The sequence below is a fragment of the Aulostomus chinensis genome, chromosome 3 (genome assembly GCF_037954235.1).
Source record: "Aulostomus chinensis isolate RoL2024-O1b breed Wild chromosome 3, RoL_Achi_v1.0, whole genome shotgun sequence".
Taxonomy (NCBI): domain Eukaryota; kingdom Metazoa; phylum Chordata; class Actinopteri; order Syngnathiformes; family Aulostomidae; genus Aulostomus; species Aulostomus chinensis.
Genome location: NC_141322.1, coordinates 19,519,245 through 19,538,105, shown reverse-complemented (window position 1 = coordinate 19,538,105; position 18,861 = coordinate 19,519,245). Strand labels below are relative to the sequence as shown.

The 18,861-nt window shown below is 40.0% G+C and overlaps 4 protein-coding genes across 5 annotated transcripts; 3 read left to right on the top strand and 1 right to left on the bottom strand.

Annotated features, from left to right (window-relative positions):
• Nucleotides 1-1,624: 1,624 nt before the first annotated feature.
• Nucleotides 1,625-9,682, top strand: h6pd (hexose-6-phosphate dehydrogenase (glucose 1-dehydrogenase)). Of its 2 annotated transcripts, none has more exons than XM_086199358.1 (5): nt 1,625-1,704; nt 6,100-6,766; nt 7,516-7,633; nt 7,719-7,988; nt 8,068-9,682. In XM_086199358.1, exons 2-5 carry the CDS (start codon nt 6,125-6,127, stop codon nt 9,411-9,413), a joined length of 2,376 nt encoding a protein of 791 aa, XP_086055484.1. In that variant the 5' UTR covers nt 1,625-1,704; nt 6,100-6,124; the 3' UTR covers nt 9,414-9,682. The 2 variants fall into 2 exon arrangements, with proteins under 2 accessions (XP_086055484.1, XP_086055483.1); XM_086199357.1 differs by lacking the exon at nt 1,625-1,704 and adding an exon at nt 4,571-5,515.
• Nucleotides 9,683-11,250: 1,568 nt separating this feature from the next.
• LOC147268100 (uncharacterized) lies at nt 11,251-13,724 on the bottom strand. The gene is made up of 6 exons (XM_086199361.1): nt 13,447-13,724; nt 12,324-12,386; nt 12,170-12,249; nt 11,970-12,100; nt 11,825-11,891; nt 11,251-11,727 (listed from the first exon to the last, which is right to left on the bottom strand). The coding sequence occupies exons 1-6, from the start codon at nt 13,620-13,622 to the stop codon at nt 11,660-11,662; spliced, it is 585 nt and encodes a 194-aa protein (XP_086055487.1). The 5' UTR covers nt 13,623-13,724; the 3' UTR covers nt 11,251-11,659.
• On the top strand, nt 13,560-14,930 carry rbp7b (retinol binding protein 7b, cellular). The gene is made up of 4 exons (XM_086199362.1): nt 13,560-13,775; nt 13,997-14,175; nt 14,375-14,476; nt 14,601-14,930. The coding sequence occupies exons 1-4, from the start codon at nt 13,703-13,705 to the stop codon at nt 14,652-14,654; spliced, it is 408 nt and encodes a 135-aa protein (XP_086055488.1). The 5' UTR covers nt 13,560-13,702; the 3' UTR covers nt 14,655-14,930.
• On the top strand, nt 14,918-18,145 carry cenps (centromere protein S). The gene is made up of 5 exons (XM_086199363.1): nt 14,918-15,057; nt 15,169-15,292; nt 17,149-17,182; nt 17,445-17,511; nt 17,676-18,145. The coding sequence occupies exons 1-5, from the start codon at nt 15,028-15,030 to the stop codon at nt 17,781-17,783; spliced, it is 363 nt and encodes a 120-aa protein (XP_086055489.1). The 5' UTR covers nt 14,918-15,027; the 3' UTR covers nt 17,784-18,145.
• The last annotated feature ends 716 nt before the right edge of the window (nt 18,146-18,861 follow it).

Below are 18,861 nucleotides of genomic sequence, written 5' to 3'. Positions count from 1 at the left end.
GTCTGGCAACCAACTTCAGATACACAATATTAATCTTGGTCACCCACCTTAAAATCCAACCCAAACTACTGCAAAATCAGTCAGCAGAAAAAAATGTAATCTGTCAAATTATAGTTGATTATGTTGAATTTATTTCCTTTGTGAAGCATCATTGGGAGGCTACTATTTAAAACCAGGAATGTGATGTTGCACAAACCCGATAATAGTATACTGATACTGACTCAGACAGCTGGAATAGATATTGGTGAATAAGCAGTTGATTACATTTCAGTCAATGGTATTGAAATAGATTAGATTATCAGCAGTGTAGTGGTAGAACTGCAGGCTATTATGCTTAAATGAGAACTAACATCATGAAGGGAGTATCAGCATTTATCACATTTATTATACTTATTTGCAGCTTGCTCCTGATTAGTCATCATTTTAACAACAAAACAAGATGAGTAGATTAGTATTAGGAACAAGATTTGTTACATTTTGTTTTATGCCATTAGGAAAGCATGATGGTTCCTTTCCACAAAAGACAGACAACAGTCTCCTTGACACAATAAGGCACACAGCTTGATAGTTATAATTTAGTTAGTTATAGTCTAATACTGTTATTGAATCAACAAAAACAAAAAAGTTATAACTTTTTGTAATGTATTAGATCCCACCATTGACAAATTTAGAGTAAGTTTAAGAATATGACAGAAGAGATTACGACATTGTAAATTTGAGAGAAGATAGAGAAATGGTAAGATGGCAGTGTCCGGCATAATTTAAACATGATTAACTTTTTGTAAAATCTTAATGAAGGGTGGTATTCTAGCGATACACTCAGACTGAAATGCAGCAGTCTGAGGCAAATGTAGCTCTGTTTTAGTGTTTGACCAAATGGGGTCAGTAAAAAAAGCACACCTACTACCAAGTATTTTACGAAAGCCCACTTATCATAAATATGTATGTGCATTTGTATTTAAGAAGACAATACTTTTACTCCACCACGTTTGCCTGAGCCTAACAGTTCAGATTTTTCAGAGAAAATACAATACACTGCAAATAAAGATGAGTTACTTTCGCATGTAAAGTCTCCAAACATTAGAAGGACATGTCAGAGCAGAAAAACTGGAACAAACATACACACACACACACACACACACACAAAGGGTGGCATAGCCCTAAACTTAATCCTAACCCTAACCAACTGATGCCTAACCTCAACCTCAAACTAACTGCAATTTACACCTTCACTCTAACTTTGATAAGGTGTTCATAAATTAAGTTCTGCCGCATTAGGACCGGTCTTTGGTCCCCATGAGGACTAGGGGTCCTGATAAGGTTAGTGTTTATATCAGAAAAGGTCTCCAAAAGATGACAAAAACCAAGTACGTACACACACACACACATTTAATCTTAGAGGTCAGTGAAACTGGAAGAGATCATTTGCACTTTTAGATTGAATATTACACTCAGTATTAAATACTCTGCCTGTACTTGAGTAGGATTTTCAGTGGGGAGTTTTACCAGAGCATCAGGGTATTTCTACTTTTAAGTAAACGAACTGTGCCCGGTGTATCTCTACTCAATGACCAGCGGATATAAATACTTGGAAATACAAGCTTACCCTCTCCCCGGCAGCTGGAGCTTGTCACGTGACTCACTCGTAGGAAGCGTATGTGTACGGTGCACTCGTGTGTGTCGTTCATGTCACCACCGGGGCAGGTTTGTGTTCAGTTATCTATTTTTAAATATCACATCCGCTGTCATGCATTTCTAGCTTTGATATTCAGACGTCTCATTTGATTTTCTGAGTACTGCAGCGTAATGTCTCACAAAAAGGTCTCTAGCGTTACCCGGAAGTGGAGTTTGACAGCTAGCAGGTGGAGGCGTTCGGTGCGGCGTTCACCGCCTTTCATCTGTCGGTGTGTTTACTGTGGCTGGAAAATTAGGGGGAAATGACTTGTAAACACCACCGGGCTATGTAAATTTACGCAGAGTTAAAAAAAAAAACTGAAGATAAGTCCCAGTTTTGATAAAAAGTACTTCGTTATCTTTGCTAACGTTACTCAAGCGACTGTGAGGTGGTCGTCAGGCTGGTTCAAACCGTTCGCTCACACATGGCGTAACATCACCCCCTTTATTTCCCAGCGAGTACGGAGAACTTTACAGGAATTTACTGTGTTTGTGCGTGTTTTTCTCATTTGAAGTGCAGAAGCGCATTGCGTCATCATAGTGGTTGGATTTGGCACATTTTCATGAATCCCAGATTTAGTTTTGGGGTGCTGTAGTGACTTATTTGTTGTGAAGCTACAGAAGACCTGCAGACAAAACTGGAATGAAGTATGAAATAGTATTTAAATTAACAATGTTGTACATTTACCTATTTTGTTTTAAAGTCCACTTAGATCCCTAGCATTAATTTCTGTACTTGCCTTGTGTGTCAGACCAATACGATTATTTAAGATCAATTGTTTGCTCAGAGGGGCACATACAACCCAGGTCAGAAGATAGAAAAGAAAAATATTCTAAATTAGTTTTGTAATATCGCTGAAAAACAACATAAACCACCACAGTTAGTATTACAGTGCCTTTATTCAGTAGAAGTGTACTGCTCAATAGATCTGACTGGAATTGTTACTGGTCTCATGATTATTTAAAAGTAGATTTTAGAATTGTATGATCACTAGATTAAAGCTAAGTTTTTGTTTTTTAAAATTTAAAAAGTACAATCTGAAGAAACCACAAATGTAGAGGTTATTAGTCACAAACAGGGGCGGCTGAAAGGGCTCTGTCCTGGGGTAGAATGAAATGTCATTGTGGTTTTGTCTGAATGCTCGTGTTATTTACTGCAGACTAGTTGGCCGTGACAAATTTGGCCAACAAGACTCATGGCTGCTCTACTATTTCAAGTTATGAATAAAACTGCTCAGTTATCATTATGTAGATGCTGTCATGTTACATTTGGACACCTGGCTGTGGTTGATGTCTTTAGTGTAACAACGGGATGTGAAGAGGTTCTTTTAGAATGAGAATAAATGTTATTCCCAGGGGGTTTGTGAGTACCTCTCCCAGTGCTTGTATCCTGGGACAAGGATAGTAGTCTGATTTTAAATGGCCGAGTTGAGCTAGAACAGTTGGCTTATCATGCAACCCGTAGAAAGGTTTTACTGTTACTAAACAGTAAGTACGTGTTTTACGGTATGTAAAAAATGTTAATATCATACACGTTTTTATTCAGATAATATCGGTCATCAAAATCTGCCAAGATTTTGTGTCTGTCCACGTCTTAAAGAATTCAACATGACAGTTAGATGATATGGACAAAAGACATCAAGAGGTTGTAATGAATCAAAGCTGAGGTCCTGTCAAAACTTTCAGTATGCAGCTGTTCCTCCAACCATACACTCAGTCTGCCAATTTGATAGATACACCTTGCTGAACATGTAGGTGTTTACCTCCAGGTGTACCAGTTTCCTCCCACTGGCCAAAACCATTCAAATTGGGTTTACTGGTAATTCTAAAGTTCCTTCAAGTGCAGATGGCCATCTGGCTCTGTGTCAGCCCTGTGACTGGCGGCTAACCTGTCCAGTGTCTCCCACTTTGCCCAGTATCATGTAGAAGTTAGCTGATTTGGCTCATGATATACTGTTTATCAAATGTGAGCAGCAGAGGAACTTGAATGTGGTGTGGTGAAGATTTTCTATGCAGGTCAGAAATGAAAGCAGCTTGGAACTGAAGGGGATCATGTGTTATCACGAACTTTAAAATTCCACGTCAGAGCGTCACTGGAGTAATGTGCTACTTAATTGATTCTGTGCGAAATTAGAAGACACGGTAGTCAATAGAGAAAAAGGAACTTGGAGAAAAAGCATTGTATGAAAACGCATCAGTAAAGATGCAGTTGCAGGGTTTAGAAAGGGTGTTTTCTTATCAAGTATTTTATTCTACTTGAGACCTCAAACTTGGGCTGCAGTGTAACAAATCTAACTCCATTTCAGCTGCTGTTGTAACCATCAGCCTTCATGAGCTGCTCTTTGCTGTTTACTTTGGCACTGTGTAAACATGACCATGGAACTCCGGATCTTGATATGAAGTCATCAGTAACTTTGCCGTGAAAAGGATGGACATTATAAAGTTCTTCCTCATGCGTCAGTTGTGATGCAGGTGTATTTGTAGGTGCTTGTGCGCACTGAAAAGCCTGAAGTACAGCTGCACCTATACTCACACAGATTCCTCTCATTCAGAATGAGTTTTCCTACAACTTCATAACTGTGGAGTTGGTGCCTTGATTCAATCTTTCCTCTACTGTTTTTTTTTTTTTTTAAACATTGTGCATTTTTTTCAAAGGGTGTAAAACTCCCCCCCCCCCCCCCAAAAAAAAAAAAAAACTTTGCAACAGATCCCAAGGCTCAATTTGAACATGAACAACAATGGTTCCTGTCCTCAACAAACAAAAGTGATGTTTGGTTCTGTTTATGCAGAGCAGGTACACTGGCACAGTAGTGACAGCGCAGTATAAATGACAGCAAGATACAGTTACATGTTTTTATTTATCTCAGCAGGTTTTGCAGCCATTCCTTCAGGTATTTAAAAAAAACAAAAACAAAAAAAAAAACCCAGTACAGAACTGAACCATACGCTTGGTGAACTGTTGACCTCCTGCTCTTTCCTCATGTTTTCCTTTCTAATGAAGCAGACTGTAGCGACATGCATCCAAAAAGACTTTCATAGGTGCTGGATGAAAAAAAATCAAATGAAGGTGACAATAACGAAGGACCACACACTGCAGTTGTAACTCCAAACACATGTACGATCAGAAGGGGTCTTCATCAGGCCTTTTTTTTTTGTATTCTTTTATTAATTAAACCTGCACCAGATAGTCAACGTTTTTCTAAATTAGCTTTAGAACCAATGCAGCCGGATAATTTCGGACAGTAAGAGGCACGTTTAATCAGAGGGAGTTGGCTTCTGCTCTGGCTCCCTACCAAAATGCAAGATCTTTTTAGATTCTCTAAATGACATACCCATTGTGAATTTTTTAAATAGTTTTTTACTACTTCAATTAAAAAAACAACAACTATCTTTCAGTTCCCTGAAAACCACTATACAAGTCTAATGTATTATTGATATTATACAAGTACCGCTGCAGAGTAAATGTTATATAGGCTGAGGAAACATCTGATCCCTCCGAGGTAGCAATGAGAATAAGTACACAGCGAGCTGAACAATGTTTATTTGATGTTCATTTTCATTTCAGGCTTTCCACTCTTTGCCTAATGTTTGACTTCTTGGCTGTGCCAAACAATCAATATGTTGTGTGGAATTTCCAAGCCCACAATCAACAGAAGAACTACTGTGGTGGAAGTTCAGTGCCCCTGGGCAAAGAGCAAAGTCTATATCTCTGCTCCTCTAGTATCAACTGATCACTTCTCTCATGACAGTTACACATCACCACCATCACCACCTCACTAGACTTAAAAAAAAAAAAAAAAAAAAAAAGAAGCCAGGGACACTTGCTTTTCGAAGGACTTGGGTAGGTTCCGATGTTTTTGATCAGCATTGAATGTTGCTTTTCATTGATTGTATTGATATTTTTATGTTGCTCCCAATGTGTAAATTTGATCTAAATCAACCTCAATTCATTTGTGTGTCGATTTAAAAAAAAAAAAAAAAAGTTGTAGAAATTGTCTTTAACCAGAAAGTGACAGTGATATCGATTGCATGTGCACGTTATTGGAAATTTTAGAGATTAAAACCAGCGACTCACAAAAATCTCAATTTGAATTCCGAAGTTGCCTAAGAGATGGATTTTAATTGTTTTGTTGGTTCTGCCTCCCTAGTGTGAAGATTTCTATTCATGTATGATTAAACTGGACTTTGAGGATGTGGATTTTGGCTGGACTTTACAAGGAAAATGTTGCTTTTTTTTTCTAAAGGACAAAACAAGGAATTGGAAACAAAACACTTAATAATAATAATAATAATGATAAAACTCATTGTTAGTTGCAGTCATTTTTAGTTATTTTTCTTTCTGGGTATTATGATTCATTGCTCAGTGGTGCTTAATTATCACCTGCATCCATATTTACAATGTCTTTTGTTTCTGTTTCTGTACAGATTTTGGTTGGTCAAGGGCCACAGCATGTTTGTGACTGTGTTCCTGCTTCTGGTCCTGCAGTGTGTCGATGGTGGACACTGTGAGGAAAGAGTAGAGGGGCAGCGTCCCGGCCATATTTCGGTGGTGATAGTGGGAGGCACAGGTAACTTGGCTAAGAAGTACCTGTGGCAGGGCTTCTTTGAGCTGTACGTTAACCAAATCCGTAGTGGAAACACCTTTTCCTTCTACGCTGGTGGACTGTCACCTGCAGACAAGGCCACACCGCTATTCTTTGAGATCCTGCAGGAAACATCCTGCTTGAAGGAAGTATCCCCAGAGAGCTGCGCTGTGCTGAGAGAGCAGTTCCTGCGGCTAGCACAGTATCGGGAGCTGAAGACCCTCGAGGACTACCAGACTCTGGCCAAGCACATTGAGCAGCAGATTAAAGAAGAAGGAATGACAGAAGCAGGGAGGTTATTCTATTTCTCAGTGCCAGCATTCGCATACGCAGATATTGCTGAAAAAATCAACAGCAGTTGCAGGCCTCCCAGCGGGGCGTGGCTCAAAGTGGTGCTGGAGAAACCCTTTGGACACGACCTCAGGAGTGCTCAGATTTTAGCGTCTCAGCTGAAGAATTCCTTGAAAGATGATGAAATGTACAGAATTGACCACTACCTGGGGAAGCAGGTACGGAAATACAGACACCACACAGTCCACAATATTCACCCAGTTAAGATTGCACTGTAAAGAAGACACCGCCGTGTAAACAGCATTTTTAACCTGAATAAGGTCATAGTGGGAGTAGGCAGTAAGCCAAACGCCAGTGACATTGTTGAAGTGAACTGTAGAGACACATGTTGATGCCCCATTGGAATTTTTGCAGCATGTTGTGACACATACAATAGACTGACTGATGAGGCACATTCTAGCTTCCAGTTAGTGCTGCTCATTTGTTTACAAAAGAAAAGATGACTGCTGTCATCAAAAAGAAATTTCATGGGAGATCATTCCCAACATTCCAGAGGGGAACAGCGATGCAGGGCATGGGGACTAGCGTGCCTCAGTGTTTAGTTAGATTCTGCTTAGTAGCAGTGGTTCCCTGTCAGGACAGGGTTGGATTTGTCATGACATGTACAATGAAAATAACACACTTAACTGGATAAAAAAGGCTGTTATAAAACAATTTAAAATGTTGTCTGTTACAGAAGGCTAAGTTAAAGGCAGTTGTAATCGCTGTTGGTTGAAAAGGGACTCTCCAAGCAAATAAAATACAAATATAAACGGCATATTCTATAAGAAACCCACATAAAAACCTCTAGTTTAAAGAAAAATTTGTCTGGATTAAGTTTAACAGTCTCATGATTGAAGTATCCAGTGTGTTTCTCACACCCTAACTGTTTTTTTTTTTTTTATTACTTTTCTGCTTTTGCTACAAGGTGGTTTCAAAAATTCTTCCATTCAGAGCAGAGAACAGGAAGTTTCTGGATCCCATCTGGAACAAGCACCACATTGAAAGAATCGAGATTGTATTGAAGGAAACACTGGATGTTAAAGGTGCTTCAAAGTTTCATCCACATTTGTTTTTTAGAATTATTTTTAGAACTCTTTGTCATATTCTATGTCCGTCTGCCCTCCACAGGCCGTATTCCCTTCTATGACCAGTATGGGGTGATCAGAGATATTCTACAGAACCACCTGACGGAAGTCATGACACTGTTGACCATGAGGCTTCCAAAAAACATGAGCAACAGTGAGGAAGTTCTCCAGAACAAGCTCCAGATCCTCAGTTCTTTGCTACCTTTAGTAAAGAGCCGGGCTGTGATAGGCCAGTACGAAGCCTACAAAACACAAGTTCAGCAAGAGCTAAACAAGACTAAAGATCACGTCAGTATAACACCAACATACGCAGGTGAGGCTTCTCTCTGTCTTTTCCACAAATTCTTGTCAGTTGAATTTGGCTAACTCAAGCTCCTTTTTGTGTATTTCAGCCGTGTTGGCACACATTGACCAGGCCCAGTATGATGGTGTTCCAATTCTATTGGTCTCAGGGAAGATGTTAGATGAACGCGTGGGATACGCACGAATTCTTTTCAAGAATGATATGTTTTGTGTTCAGAACCACAACAGCATTCACTGCAAACCCAAGCAGATAGTTTTCTACTTCGGACATGGTAGCCTTCGATATCCAGCAATTCTTGTCAGTAAGAATTTATTCAAGCCAGCTTTAATGGAGAAGGAGTGGCGGGAAGTGACCAAGCATAAAGATATCAATGTTCTAGGTTTACCTATTTCAGACTACTATGTGCAAACTCCCACAGTACAGAGGGAAGCGTACGCAGAACTAATTTCTCACATTTTTGCCGGACGCAAAAACAGTTTCATTAGTACTGAAAACCTCCTGGCTTCCTGGAGCTTTTGGACTCCGCTGCTCAGTTGCTTAGGCAGCACTTTTCCCCGTATCTACCCCGGAGGTGCTGATAACAGGAACCTGCTGGACATCCGCCTGAAAGGGAGGGACATTAGCTACAACAATGAGGTGGTGCTAATCAGCCCTGATCAGATGGGCGGCTCATCAGCTAATGGGTTCCAAGTGATGCAAGGCAAATATCTGAATGCCGACATGGTGTCTGCCTGGGCTGAGGAGCTGGTTGAGAAGTTGGCAGCAGACATACAGGAGGCAGCGGAAGCAGCTGTATTGGAGGGCGGTGTTTTTCATCTGGCCGTCTCTGGTGGGGCCACACCCCTTGCCCTCTTCCACAGGTTGGCTCTGCACCACTACTCCTTCCCCTGGAGGAGCACCCATGTTTGGATGGTGGACGAGCGCTGTGTGCCACTCACTGACGTGGAGTCTAACTTCAACAGCCTGCACAACCATTTACTGCAACATGTGCAGATACCTTATTACAACATCCACCCCATGCCAGTGCAGCTCAACCAGCGTTTATGTGTAGAGGAGGACGGAGCGGCGCTGCAGTATGAGACAGACATCAACCACCTGGTGAATGACTCCAGGTTCCACTATGTACTGTTGGGGGTTGGCTACGATGGCCACACAGCCTCTCTGTTCCCTGGAGGTAAAGTAGATGGTGATGGGGGGAGTCTGGTTGCCCTCACTGAGAGCCCTGTCAAACCTCACCAGCGTATGAGCCTGACTTTCAGCGCCATTAATCGAGCCCACAGGGTCTCTCTGTTGGTGATGGGCAAAGGCAAACATGAACTGGTCACCCAGCTAAGCCGAGCGAAGAGCAACCCAGACAAATGGCCCGTTAGTGGGGTAAAGCCCACCAACGGCAAACTTGTTTGGTATATAGACTACGATGCACTTTTAGGTTAGGGATTATATCTCTAACCCCCAATCAGACAAAAATGTTGTTGAAGCTGCTTTAATGAAAGAAAAGAATGTACGTAGGTATTATCCAGCATTTGAAGGACTGGTTGTCCTACATGTTTGTTTTTTTTTAAACAAGTTGTCAAGGACCTACCGTACAATACTGGTAGGGGTTAGGATGGTGAATTTTCCTGTGATTTATTAGTTCACAAGTTCTGGATTTTCTGGCCTTTTTACTGAACATACTGATATATAAAGTGAATCCAATAGCTGGAGTAAGAGGCTGCATACTCTGTTTACTGATAAGGGGGAACAAAACCACAGCCTGTTAACTCTTGTCTAAAACTATTTATTTGCTAGGTTGTTAAAGTATTTAACGTATATCCAGGGTGTAACTTTTTTTGTTGTCTACCAGCCTAATTTTACGAGCGACTCAATGGATCAGATGAATTTAAAAAAAAATATTTTTTTTTTTTTTGCTCGCGAGTAAAGCTGGTTGCCCAGCAACATGTATACTTTACCAGCATGTAGCTGGTGTTAATTTTGTGCCTAGTGCCTGTATCACAGGAACACATCCATCCATCCATTCATTGTCTTCCACTTGTTCCTATTAAGGGTCGCGGGGGGGCTGGAGCCTATCCCAGTGGCTATGGGCGAGAGGCGGGGTTCACGCTGGACAGGTCGCCAGTCCATCACAGGGCACATTCATCCAAGTCAATTCAACTTTATTTGTATAGTGTCAAATCACAACAAAAGTTATCTCATTACACTTTGCAAGTGGAGCAGGTCCGACACCTCACTCCTTCAATGACTTTATACCCAACAATTCTTCATGAGCAAACATCCTGCAACGCTGGTGATGGAAACCTTTTAACAGGCAGGAAGCATCGAGCAGATCCAGGCTCAAAAGGAACGGCCTTCTGCTTTGACTGGGTGGGGGTGGGGGGGCGGGGGCAGAAGAGCAAATGAGTGGTGTAGAGACGAAGACAGATAATTGAGAAAGACAGATATACAGAAGGAAAGAGAGGAGGGAGTGAATGATGGACAGACAGGGACGTTAACAGGTGATGCTAAGGTTGGCAGCTTGAGCCTCTTCAGGTCCGTAGCCTACAGCATCAGGCTGGGGTGATTTATCAGATGTGAACATGAAGTGCATTTCTGCAGGTTGGTTACAAGTTATCAAGCTCCACATGGATACTTGATGTTCCCAACACCTGTTGCCTAAATCACTTGTTTGATTTCATTTTTATAACCCAGGTTGCTTCTATGTGTAACTTTATAACGGATCTCAGGTGAATTTGTAAACATGCAGACATGTAGTGCTCTCTGCATAATCTATTTTTCTTTACTATGGCTTATATTTTGAATAAGCTGCAGTTCATTGATATTTTTTTAAAGGCTGAAAATGAAAAGAAATAAATAGTATTTTTGAGCCAAATAAAATGATTAGTCATAAATAGGTTCCAGAAAATTGGGAACATGGTGCTTTACATGCCTAGTGATCAGCATGTGCCTTGATGACCATGTGTCAAATTTGTAAACCTGTCCTTAAAGGTGCTCTGAAGTTTTTATTACATGCTTGTGTTGGATGATTCCCAATGATGTAAGACTCTACCAAGTACTCATTACTTTATACATTCCATAGTATCACAAAAAGAACACAAAAACTTTTTGAGAAATACTCTTATTTGCCATCCTTCCTAGAGACAGACAAGAAAAGAGATATTTTTCTTTTGATTTGAAGACCGTAAGCTAACACTTCCCATCTACTACCATGCAGTATGTGAGCAGTCAGCTGGTCTCTGTGGACCTCACTGTGCACTCAGAGGAGTGAAGGCCATCTACTTTTCTGGCTCTGGGGAGGATGGACAGTGAGCATATTTTTCAAAAAGTTGTCATTCATTTTAAAGTGGCTCAGAGTAAAACTACATGTGCATGCAGTACACAACAGATACAAACTTTATGTATATACTTTTTCAGTGAACACTTAACACAACTGTGTATTTGTATCTGTTTACACTACGGCACATCAATAACTTTCAGTGTTTACATGACAGTTGTAAACTATTGACAACTTCAAAGAAACATCTTTGTTGAAGTGAACATTAAAATGTGTGATGGATTAAGTCATTTTCTCTCTCTCTCTCTCTTATTTTCCCATGGTTTAAAGTTACTGGCTGACGGTGGCATGGAAACCACATGAAATCTTAATATGAGGAGTATCACATGTCGCCGTGGACAGCTGGGCTGGTTTACCGCTCATTGTTTCTGCCCTGCATCCTGTTAGTCAACCAGAGTCCTCCTCTGACCATGAAAAAACCTGAATGGACACAAGCGGGTGTTATTCTTTGAGCTGTATGAAGTGAAAATTGAGTATTTATGGTGTCCGGATTCAGCTCATGAGAAATATACTTCACCTTTGCTTAAAACTGAAGCAGCTGTTAGAATGAGAGACATGTAATACAGCTCAGGTGTGGTTTTAGCCTGCGAATACACACATGCACTTAAATACTTTAAATTTACACATTGAAACAAGAGAATTCAGTCTTTCTTTTTTCTTACACATGCTGCTGCTGTCAGAGTCAGGATGGTGGTGCAAAGCCCGTGACCGAATGAAAAGAGTCCAAACACGTGATAAGAGGCCCACAAGTGCTGAGGAACAGGGTCTATTAATGTGAACACCACTGAAAAACCTATTGAGAGAGTTTTGTTAAAGAAATGTACAGGTTGGTGTTTTATACTGTGTAGAAATAACTCATTACCTGAAGCTATAAAGGAGAAGGCAATGGAGGCTGACAGGTTGTTCAGTAGAGGCTGCTTGCAGTATCTTGAAGATTTCGGCCTTAAAACAGATCAAATTAAAACCAGAAGGCCAATTGTGTCAATGACTCAAACGTTTTAATGGCTTGTGGCTACCTTCCCATGACGTAGAACTGAGGCAGCAGCACAACAGCTATAAACATTGTATTCACTATTTGACTGTAAAGGAGAAGAAAAGTAGAATATAGGTTATTAAATTGGCACACAGTGAAACAAATGATGCACTGATATAGACAGGTTGTTTTTCCTGCATCAAAAAAATAACTCACAATTTTATCCTCCTATTCCTGGGTATCCATCTGCAGCTGTAATACGCCATGAAAACCAGCATGTAGAGAAACATGGATACTGCTCTTTTAGGCAGACTTGCACTGTAACACAATTCCTGCTGGCGGGAACGGCGCCAAGTGTGAGCAGGAGGAAGGATTGGATTTCACAGCTCACGCATGATATTCCCTGCAAACTTGAATCCTCCTCACATACACAAAAAGGTCCACTGAGGAGCTCATGTTTTCTGTGCTTTTTAGGTGTAATTTTGATATAAATCAAATGTTTGTTTCATTAGGCTTACTTCCTGTAACCACTAGGTGGCACTATGACTTACACTAAATTCAGCTTGCAGATGTCATTCAAGGCAGGACTGTGATCAAACATTTGGAAAAGTTTTATAACTTTTTAAGTGCATGTTTCACTATAGTTGTGTAATGCAATATGAAAATATAAGTTAATTATTCCCATCTCTGGCTCTTTATATTAAACTCCAATATTGAACTAATCACAAAAATGTAACACTGCTTGATGAAAAGTCTTCTCAGTAACCCATCAGTAATGTCTTCAAGTATTTCTGAACACATTTGAGTTGACTCTGGTCAACCTACAGTACTTGGAGGAGCACACCTAAGTGTAAAACATGTCATCTCCCGCTGCCACCAGGTGGCACTACGCCTAATCTGAGCCAAAATTGAAAAGGTTCCTCCTAGGCCCATTCTATACCCGTCCACTAAGTTTAATGAAAATCAGCATAGTAGTTTAAGTTGAATCCTGCTGACAGACAAACAGGTGATGTAATCACATCACCTCCTCAAACACCTTAAACCAGAATTTCTCTCCTGGGTTTGGCTGAGGTCGCCTCGGTGGGGGTGCGCACTCTCCAAGTGAACTCTAGTTTAATTTGAAGATCAGGTGTTTGAATTCCATCTCAAAGTTGACGCCAACTCACCATGACAGTATAAAGATGCTGTAGGGGCATTCATCTGAACAGGAACAGCACAATTTCCTCATATTATGTGTAAAAGGTCTCGTTCCGCCCTTCAGCGCTCCTCCTCTGTATGTGTCCCAAACAACTGCTGAAGGCAACATATCACCCTTAACCCATATTGACACACAATGAAACATCCCACCCAAGGTCTTTAAATCCGTTCACCCCACTCGGTCCCGTCTGTTGAGTGTCCTGGAGAGCCACGCAAACACCCAAGATGCCTGTCGACTACAGTGGAACATGGGACATGGTCAGCTCTGAAAATCTTGAGCCATACATGGTTGCCCTCGGTAAGAATTTCATTCATTCACGTGTAAGAATACTCACCGAAATTTTAGGGCTTTCTTCAATATGAAGCTATTGTAGAAAGGAATCTCTTTTGTTCTCCAAACTGTGGGGAAGGTCTAAACGAAGCTGTTTCATTCCTCAGATGAACTTCATTCAGAACATGGTGGCATTAAAATAAATACATTTCTAATGTGCAATCAAATGATCTCATTTCACCTCGCAGGCATCGATTTTGCAACTCGCAAGATTGCAGCCGCGTTGAAGCCACAGAAGGTGATTAAGCAAGATGGAGACTGTTTCACCATCAAAACGTTCACCACCTTCAGAAATTACGGCTGTTCATTCAAGATAGGGGAGGAGTACAAAGAGGTGACTAAAGGAATGGACAACCGCACGTGCCAGGTAAAAAGTTCACCCATATCAAACAGTGATCATAAGTATAAAAAAAAAAAATTATAATCTAAAAAACAGAAAATATATCCAGGCAACCAATTATCAGAATGTCAAGCATATTTAGACTCCAAAATTGTTTTCTATGGGAGTTTTGTTTTCACTAGCCAGATTTTAATGTAGTTTCCTGCTCTCGATTTCATGCTATCAGACTGTGGTCAACTGGGAGAATGACAAGCTGGTGTGTGTTCAGAAAGGAGAAAAGAAGAACAGAGGATGGACTCACTGGGTTGAAGGAGATGAGCTTCACCTGGTATGACCACAGTTTTTATGCAAAGGTCAAATCTGTGGGAAACAAAACAACCCATCTAACTTTAACACATTAAAACGAAACGTGTGTACAGTTGCGTAACTTTTCTGTGTGGATGTCTTCACAGGAACTTACTTGTGAGAACCAAGTCTGCAAGCAAGTTTTTAAAAGGACTCAGTAATTTTTTTTCTTTTAACCTCAGTTAAAATACAATCTGGTGTAATTCAGGGAATAGTACCTCCACGATGAGAGCGAAGCTATGCTGAAAAAAGAACAAGTGGAGATCGAATATCTATTTTCATAATTTTGTGCTGCAGTACTTACTCCACACCACCAGATGGCGCTACATTCTAATAGGAAACACGCTAAAAGAGTTGTTGGTCTGCTTCAATTTGTGCCGCGAGTTTTTTTCTCCTGCAACTGTCAATTTGAAATAAAGTTTGTTTGCTACTTTTGACATGTCTTGAGTTTCTGAGTCTTAAACACATTTTTACGTGCTACCGCCGTGAAAGCCTCTGTCTTCTTCTGGTTTGTAAGCGCTTCTCCGCGAGAAAATGTCCGTCGGTGAGGACGAAACCCATCAGGTAACAACTATGCATCGCATTAGCCAACCACACATCAGTTCCTAGATGTTTAATATTACGAATTTACGTCAAATCATGAGAATATACCAATTTAAAACGTATGTATTCCAGAGGCTAAAGGCGGCGGTGCATTATACCGTGGGTCGCCTGTGCCAGAAGACGGGAGAGGAGCACCGGAGAGAGTTTAGCCGGCAGGTCATAGCAGCTATAGCCGAGACAACCTACAGACAATGCGGTGGGTGACAAGAGAGCATTACGACTACACTGGATGTCTTTGGATTTATTTAAATTGCGGTTTCATTGTCACAGACTGACTTCAGTCTAAGTTCACGACAGGATTTATGAGAGGCAGTTAGCTTGGAATTCTGCACTCAAGGAACATTTCAAAGCACAATCTTGCGACTTTTATATCCAGTGTAATGAAATGATGATTCGTGTTGAAGAAACAGCTCGATGAAAGAAAAATGGTGATGTGGCAGCATATTTGCTCTTTAGAGTTTCTAACTTTATATTTTCCACTGCATTAACTCTCCCCTAAACTTGGTGAAAGGTGATTTAAGTCGAGATATAATCACTTTCTCTGGAAGAGGTAGTAGAAGTACACCGATTTAGTCAAGAAGAAGTGCAGATATATGTACATATACATGTTTTAAGTATTTGGTAAACTATTAACTCTGAAATTTACACAGTATATAAAAATATTGCCACAAATCATCAGATAATATCCTGAAAAATAATGAAGCTCAACCTTGTCCCTTTTCTACTATAAAAAACTAACAACCTTGTGGATTACAGAGGGTCTCCACTTTAACTTAATCATTATAACCTCAATTACACCATAAATACAAGGTCATATCAACAAAAGTAAATATTCATCAGCTGTAACAGAACATAGAATATTGAGAACTTGGTCAACATGAGAACACACTTAAGGGGTAATGTGAATTGTAGATGATTAAAAAAGTAAATGATTATTCTAATAAAAATTGAAATGGGTTCAAGGAAAATATTGGAGAGCTAAGTTTAGTTTCAGTCAGTTATAATTTATCAGAATAGAAATAATCAGCTCCTCATCTCTGTTCAATGTCTCTCAGCTAATCGGTTAGATATGATAAAACAATGTATAGTTCTGAAATCATTGCTACATGCAACTTTGACCTTGAGTGGGGTTGCAATAGTGTTGTTTCATTGTATGTTAATCATGCCAGAAAATATGTTTCCTAATGTACTTGATTAGATAGTTGAAATTATGATTGCGACATCAGCAAAACAAGGAATTGTGAGGATTTAGGACACAGACCGATTAGTAGAACAAGTATGGGCTTCCTATACTGATATTATTTATTTATTTTTTGCTTGAAGTGATTAAACAAAGACTAGATTTATCATTTCTGTATTGTGGTCATATAACTCTTCAATATGTGCCTATCAGTGACCGTGACCTTTCACCCCAAATGTTTGGAATTCATGCTAAAGTCTCAGTGGATATTTGTGGCTAAGGTGATGGATTATTATTTACTAGTCAGGCTAGCACAGGGTAGCTATCACCGTCTGGACACAGCAGGACAATTCAGTGTTTGATCACAAATCCACCACATCACATCTTTTCATGTAAAATACAAGAAACTCTCTTCCATCCTCATTGTTCCCTTGGTAATCTTGAATCCAGCATCCTTCCCCACCACCGCTCACCATCTCCATCTCCTGGCCACTCTTCTCTGTTGGCCACCTCTCCCATTTCTGGCTGGTCACATTTGTAAATTGGTCGAGGGTATCCCCCCCCCATATATAAATATGTGTGTGTGTATATATATATTTGTGTGTGTAGTCGCATGTATATTAACAAGTTTAAGTTCCTGCCTCGTTCAATTCAGTATCAGTGTGGTTAAAGAAAGTATGGTTGACATGTAGCTTTTCAGGTGGTGATGAAAAGGCATTATGTTCACTGTTCACATCGACTGCTGTATTGGGAAAAGTAGAAGGAAATAAACAAAGGCACTTGGTACCTAAATAAAAGATTTAAGTTGTAGAAATAATATTATGCAGTTGCTTGATTCTTAATTCCCAATGTTCATTCATTTTTTCCCCCAGATACATTTGCTAAAGATTTGGAAGCATTCGCAAGGTAAGAATCAGTGTTATCTTGTTACCTGTTTAACTTTTTTTTTTTTTTTTTAAATCTTTAAGTGATCATGTACATTACAAAAACCTTGCCATTTGGTACTTGGTAACAAGTTGCATATAAGCAAGTTTCCGGCTGCCATCCTTCTCAGTTAAATTTGTCTTGTAGTTTTAGGCAAAACAGCTGTGGATCTTTCGTGACTTCAGTCTTTATCCAAACTTGTCAAGCTAATTAAGTCCCTTCATCACATTGCATGTGATTCCAGGCATGCCAAAAGGAGCACTGTGTCTGTTGAAGACGTGAAGCTATTAGCTCGTCGCAGCACTGCACTGGTGAGTCGTTTTCACTTCAACGAAACCAGACATCTGTTACTGAGCGAGAACTACTTGAATCTTTCTTCACAAGTATGCAGCACACTCCAACTGTGCAGGGATGTGTATAAATACATTGCACAGCAGACAAATGTTTTTTTTCTTCAACTTTTGCTTTATTTCAGTCAATCTTCATACAAAACAAGAGCGATGAACTCAACCAGGAGCAGAGGGATGTGAAAAAGAAGAGCATTGGGAAAAGGAAGAACAGAGATACTGAGATCGGAGAATAAAGACAAGACACGGGCAGGCCTGTAGTGTTTCACTGTTGCCCACATTCAAATAAACATGAACACTTAATGATTTTAGCGTCAACAGTACAAATGTCATTCTTTAATGGTCAATTCATGAGGTCTAGTGCCATGTTTAGATGTCTAATCCAAACATAAAGCAAAGATGGAGAGAACTTTCCTCTTTTCTTAAACCTGTGGATGCATTGTCAATGCACTTGCCATTTATCTGAAGTGTTATTAAATATTTGGAGGCCAACTTAATTTTGATTTATGTTCCTCCAAATGTAATAACTTTAAATGTTTTCTGTATGAAAACAAAAACAGACATACATGTAGAGACACCCATCACTGATTCCAAGGCTCTGTTGACAGTCGCCTGGAGACATACTTTTGAAAGATGGTGCCACATTGCCAAGTTTATCCATTAAATCAAGACATTGACATCCTGCTCAAGATGCTCCCTTTAACCTTATAAGCAGGTGAAAAATCGAAAAAGATCATTCACTGACAAGCCATCAAAAGCAGCAAAAAGACAGATACTACCCCATATCATGTCTGAGAAGGCCACACACTCAAAGTGTTGGAACTTCCGTCTTCATCCTTCAGTCAGGGTTCAAATGGAGACCTCGACCAGCAGAGCCCAAGGTCCCTAGATATGTGAATCGAATTAGATTTTTTTTTTTGACAAACTGACTCAAGTAATATCAACTAAGCATCTATTCAAATGAACTTTATTAGAACTCCCTTCATTTGACATTTTTTTTTCAGCACCTCACAAACATCAAGAGCTAATGGGGACCATTGGACACACCACTCCACGTTCTCACACCATCACTCGCGTCCCCCAGAGTCTTCAGCAGGTGTCACCCACATCAAGTACACACTTACAGATCAGTTCAGTAACATGAAAGCACACACCATACAGCATTCAAATCAGATAATATAAGCAATACAAAGAATCACAACATTCCACTACATTTCAATATTTCTCACTTAATCAACATACTTAGGAGTAAGGGAAAAACTTGCAAAGATAAAAAAAATCTTCTTGAAGTACTAATTAAAGAATGTCCATGTA

Bases quoted from the DNA above. Each gene is read 5' to 3' on its own strand.
- h6pd (XM_086199358.1), top strand. From the start codon at position 6,125: ATGTTTGTGACTGTGTTCCTGCTTCTGGTCCTGCAGTGTGTCGATGGT. The intron at 6,767-7,515 runs GTACGGAAATAC...TTTTGCTACAAG, and splicing joins ACCACTACCTGGGGAAGCAG to GTGGTTTCAAAAATTCTTCC. The intron at 7,634-7,718 runs GTGCTTCAAAGT...TGCCCTCCACAG, and splicing joins GGAAACACTGGATGTTAAAG to GCCGTATTCCCTTCTATGAC.
- LOC147268100 (XM_086199361.1), bottom strand. From the start codon at position 13,622: ATGTTTCATTGTGTGTCAATATGGGTTAAGGGTGATATGTTGCCTTCA. The intron at 12,250-12,323 runs GTAGCCACAAGC...ATCTGTTTTAAG, and splicing joins CAGTTCTACGTCATGGGAAG to GCCGAAATCTTCAAGATACT. The intron at 11,892-11,969 runs GTAAGAAAAAAG...GTGTATTCGCAG, and splicing joins CTCTGACAGCAGCAGCATGT to GCTAAAACCACACCTGAGCT.
- rbp7b (XM_086199362.1), top strand. From the start codon at position 13,703: ATGCCTGTCGACTACAGTGGAACATGGGACATGGTCAGCTCTGAAAAT. The intron at 13,776-13,996 runs GTAAGAATTTCA...TTCACCTCGCAG, and splicing joins GCCATACATGGTTGCCCTCG to GCATCGATTTTGCAACTCGC. The intron at 14,176-14,374 runs GTAAAAAGTTCA...TCATGCTATCAG, and splicing joins TGGACAACCGCACGTGCCAG to ACTGTGGTCAACTGGGAGAA.
- cenps (XM_086199363.1), top strand. From the start codon at position 15,028: ATGTCCGTCGGTGAGGACGAAACCCATCAG. The intron at 17,183-17,444 runs GTAAGAATCAGT...ATGTGATTCCAG, and splicing joins GATTTGGAAGCATTCGCAAG to GCATGCCAAAAGGAGCACTG. The intron at 17,512-17,675 runs GTGAGTCGTTTT...GCTTTATTTCAG, and splicing joins CTCGTCGCAGCACTGCACTG to TCAATCTTCATACAAAACAA.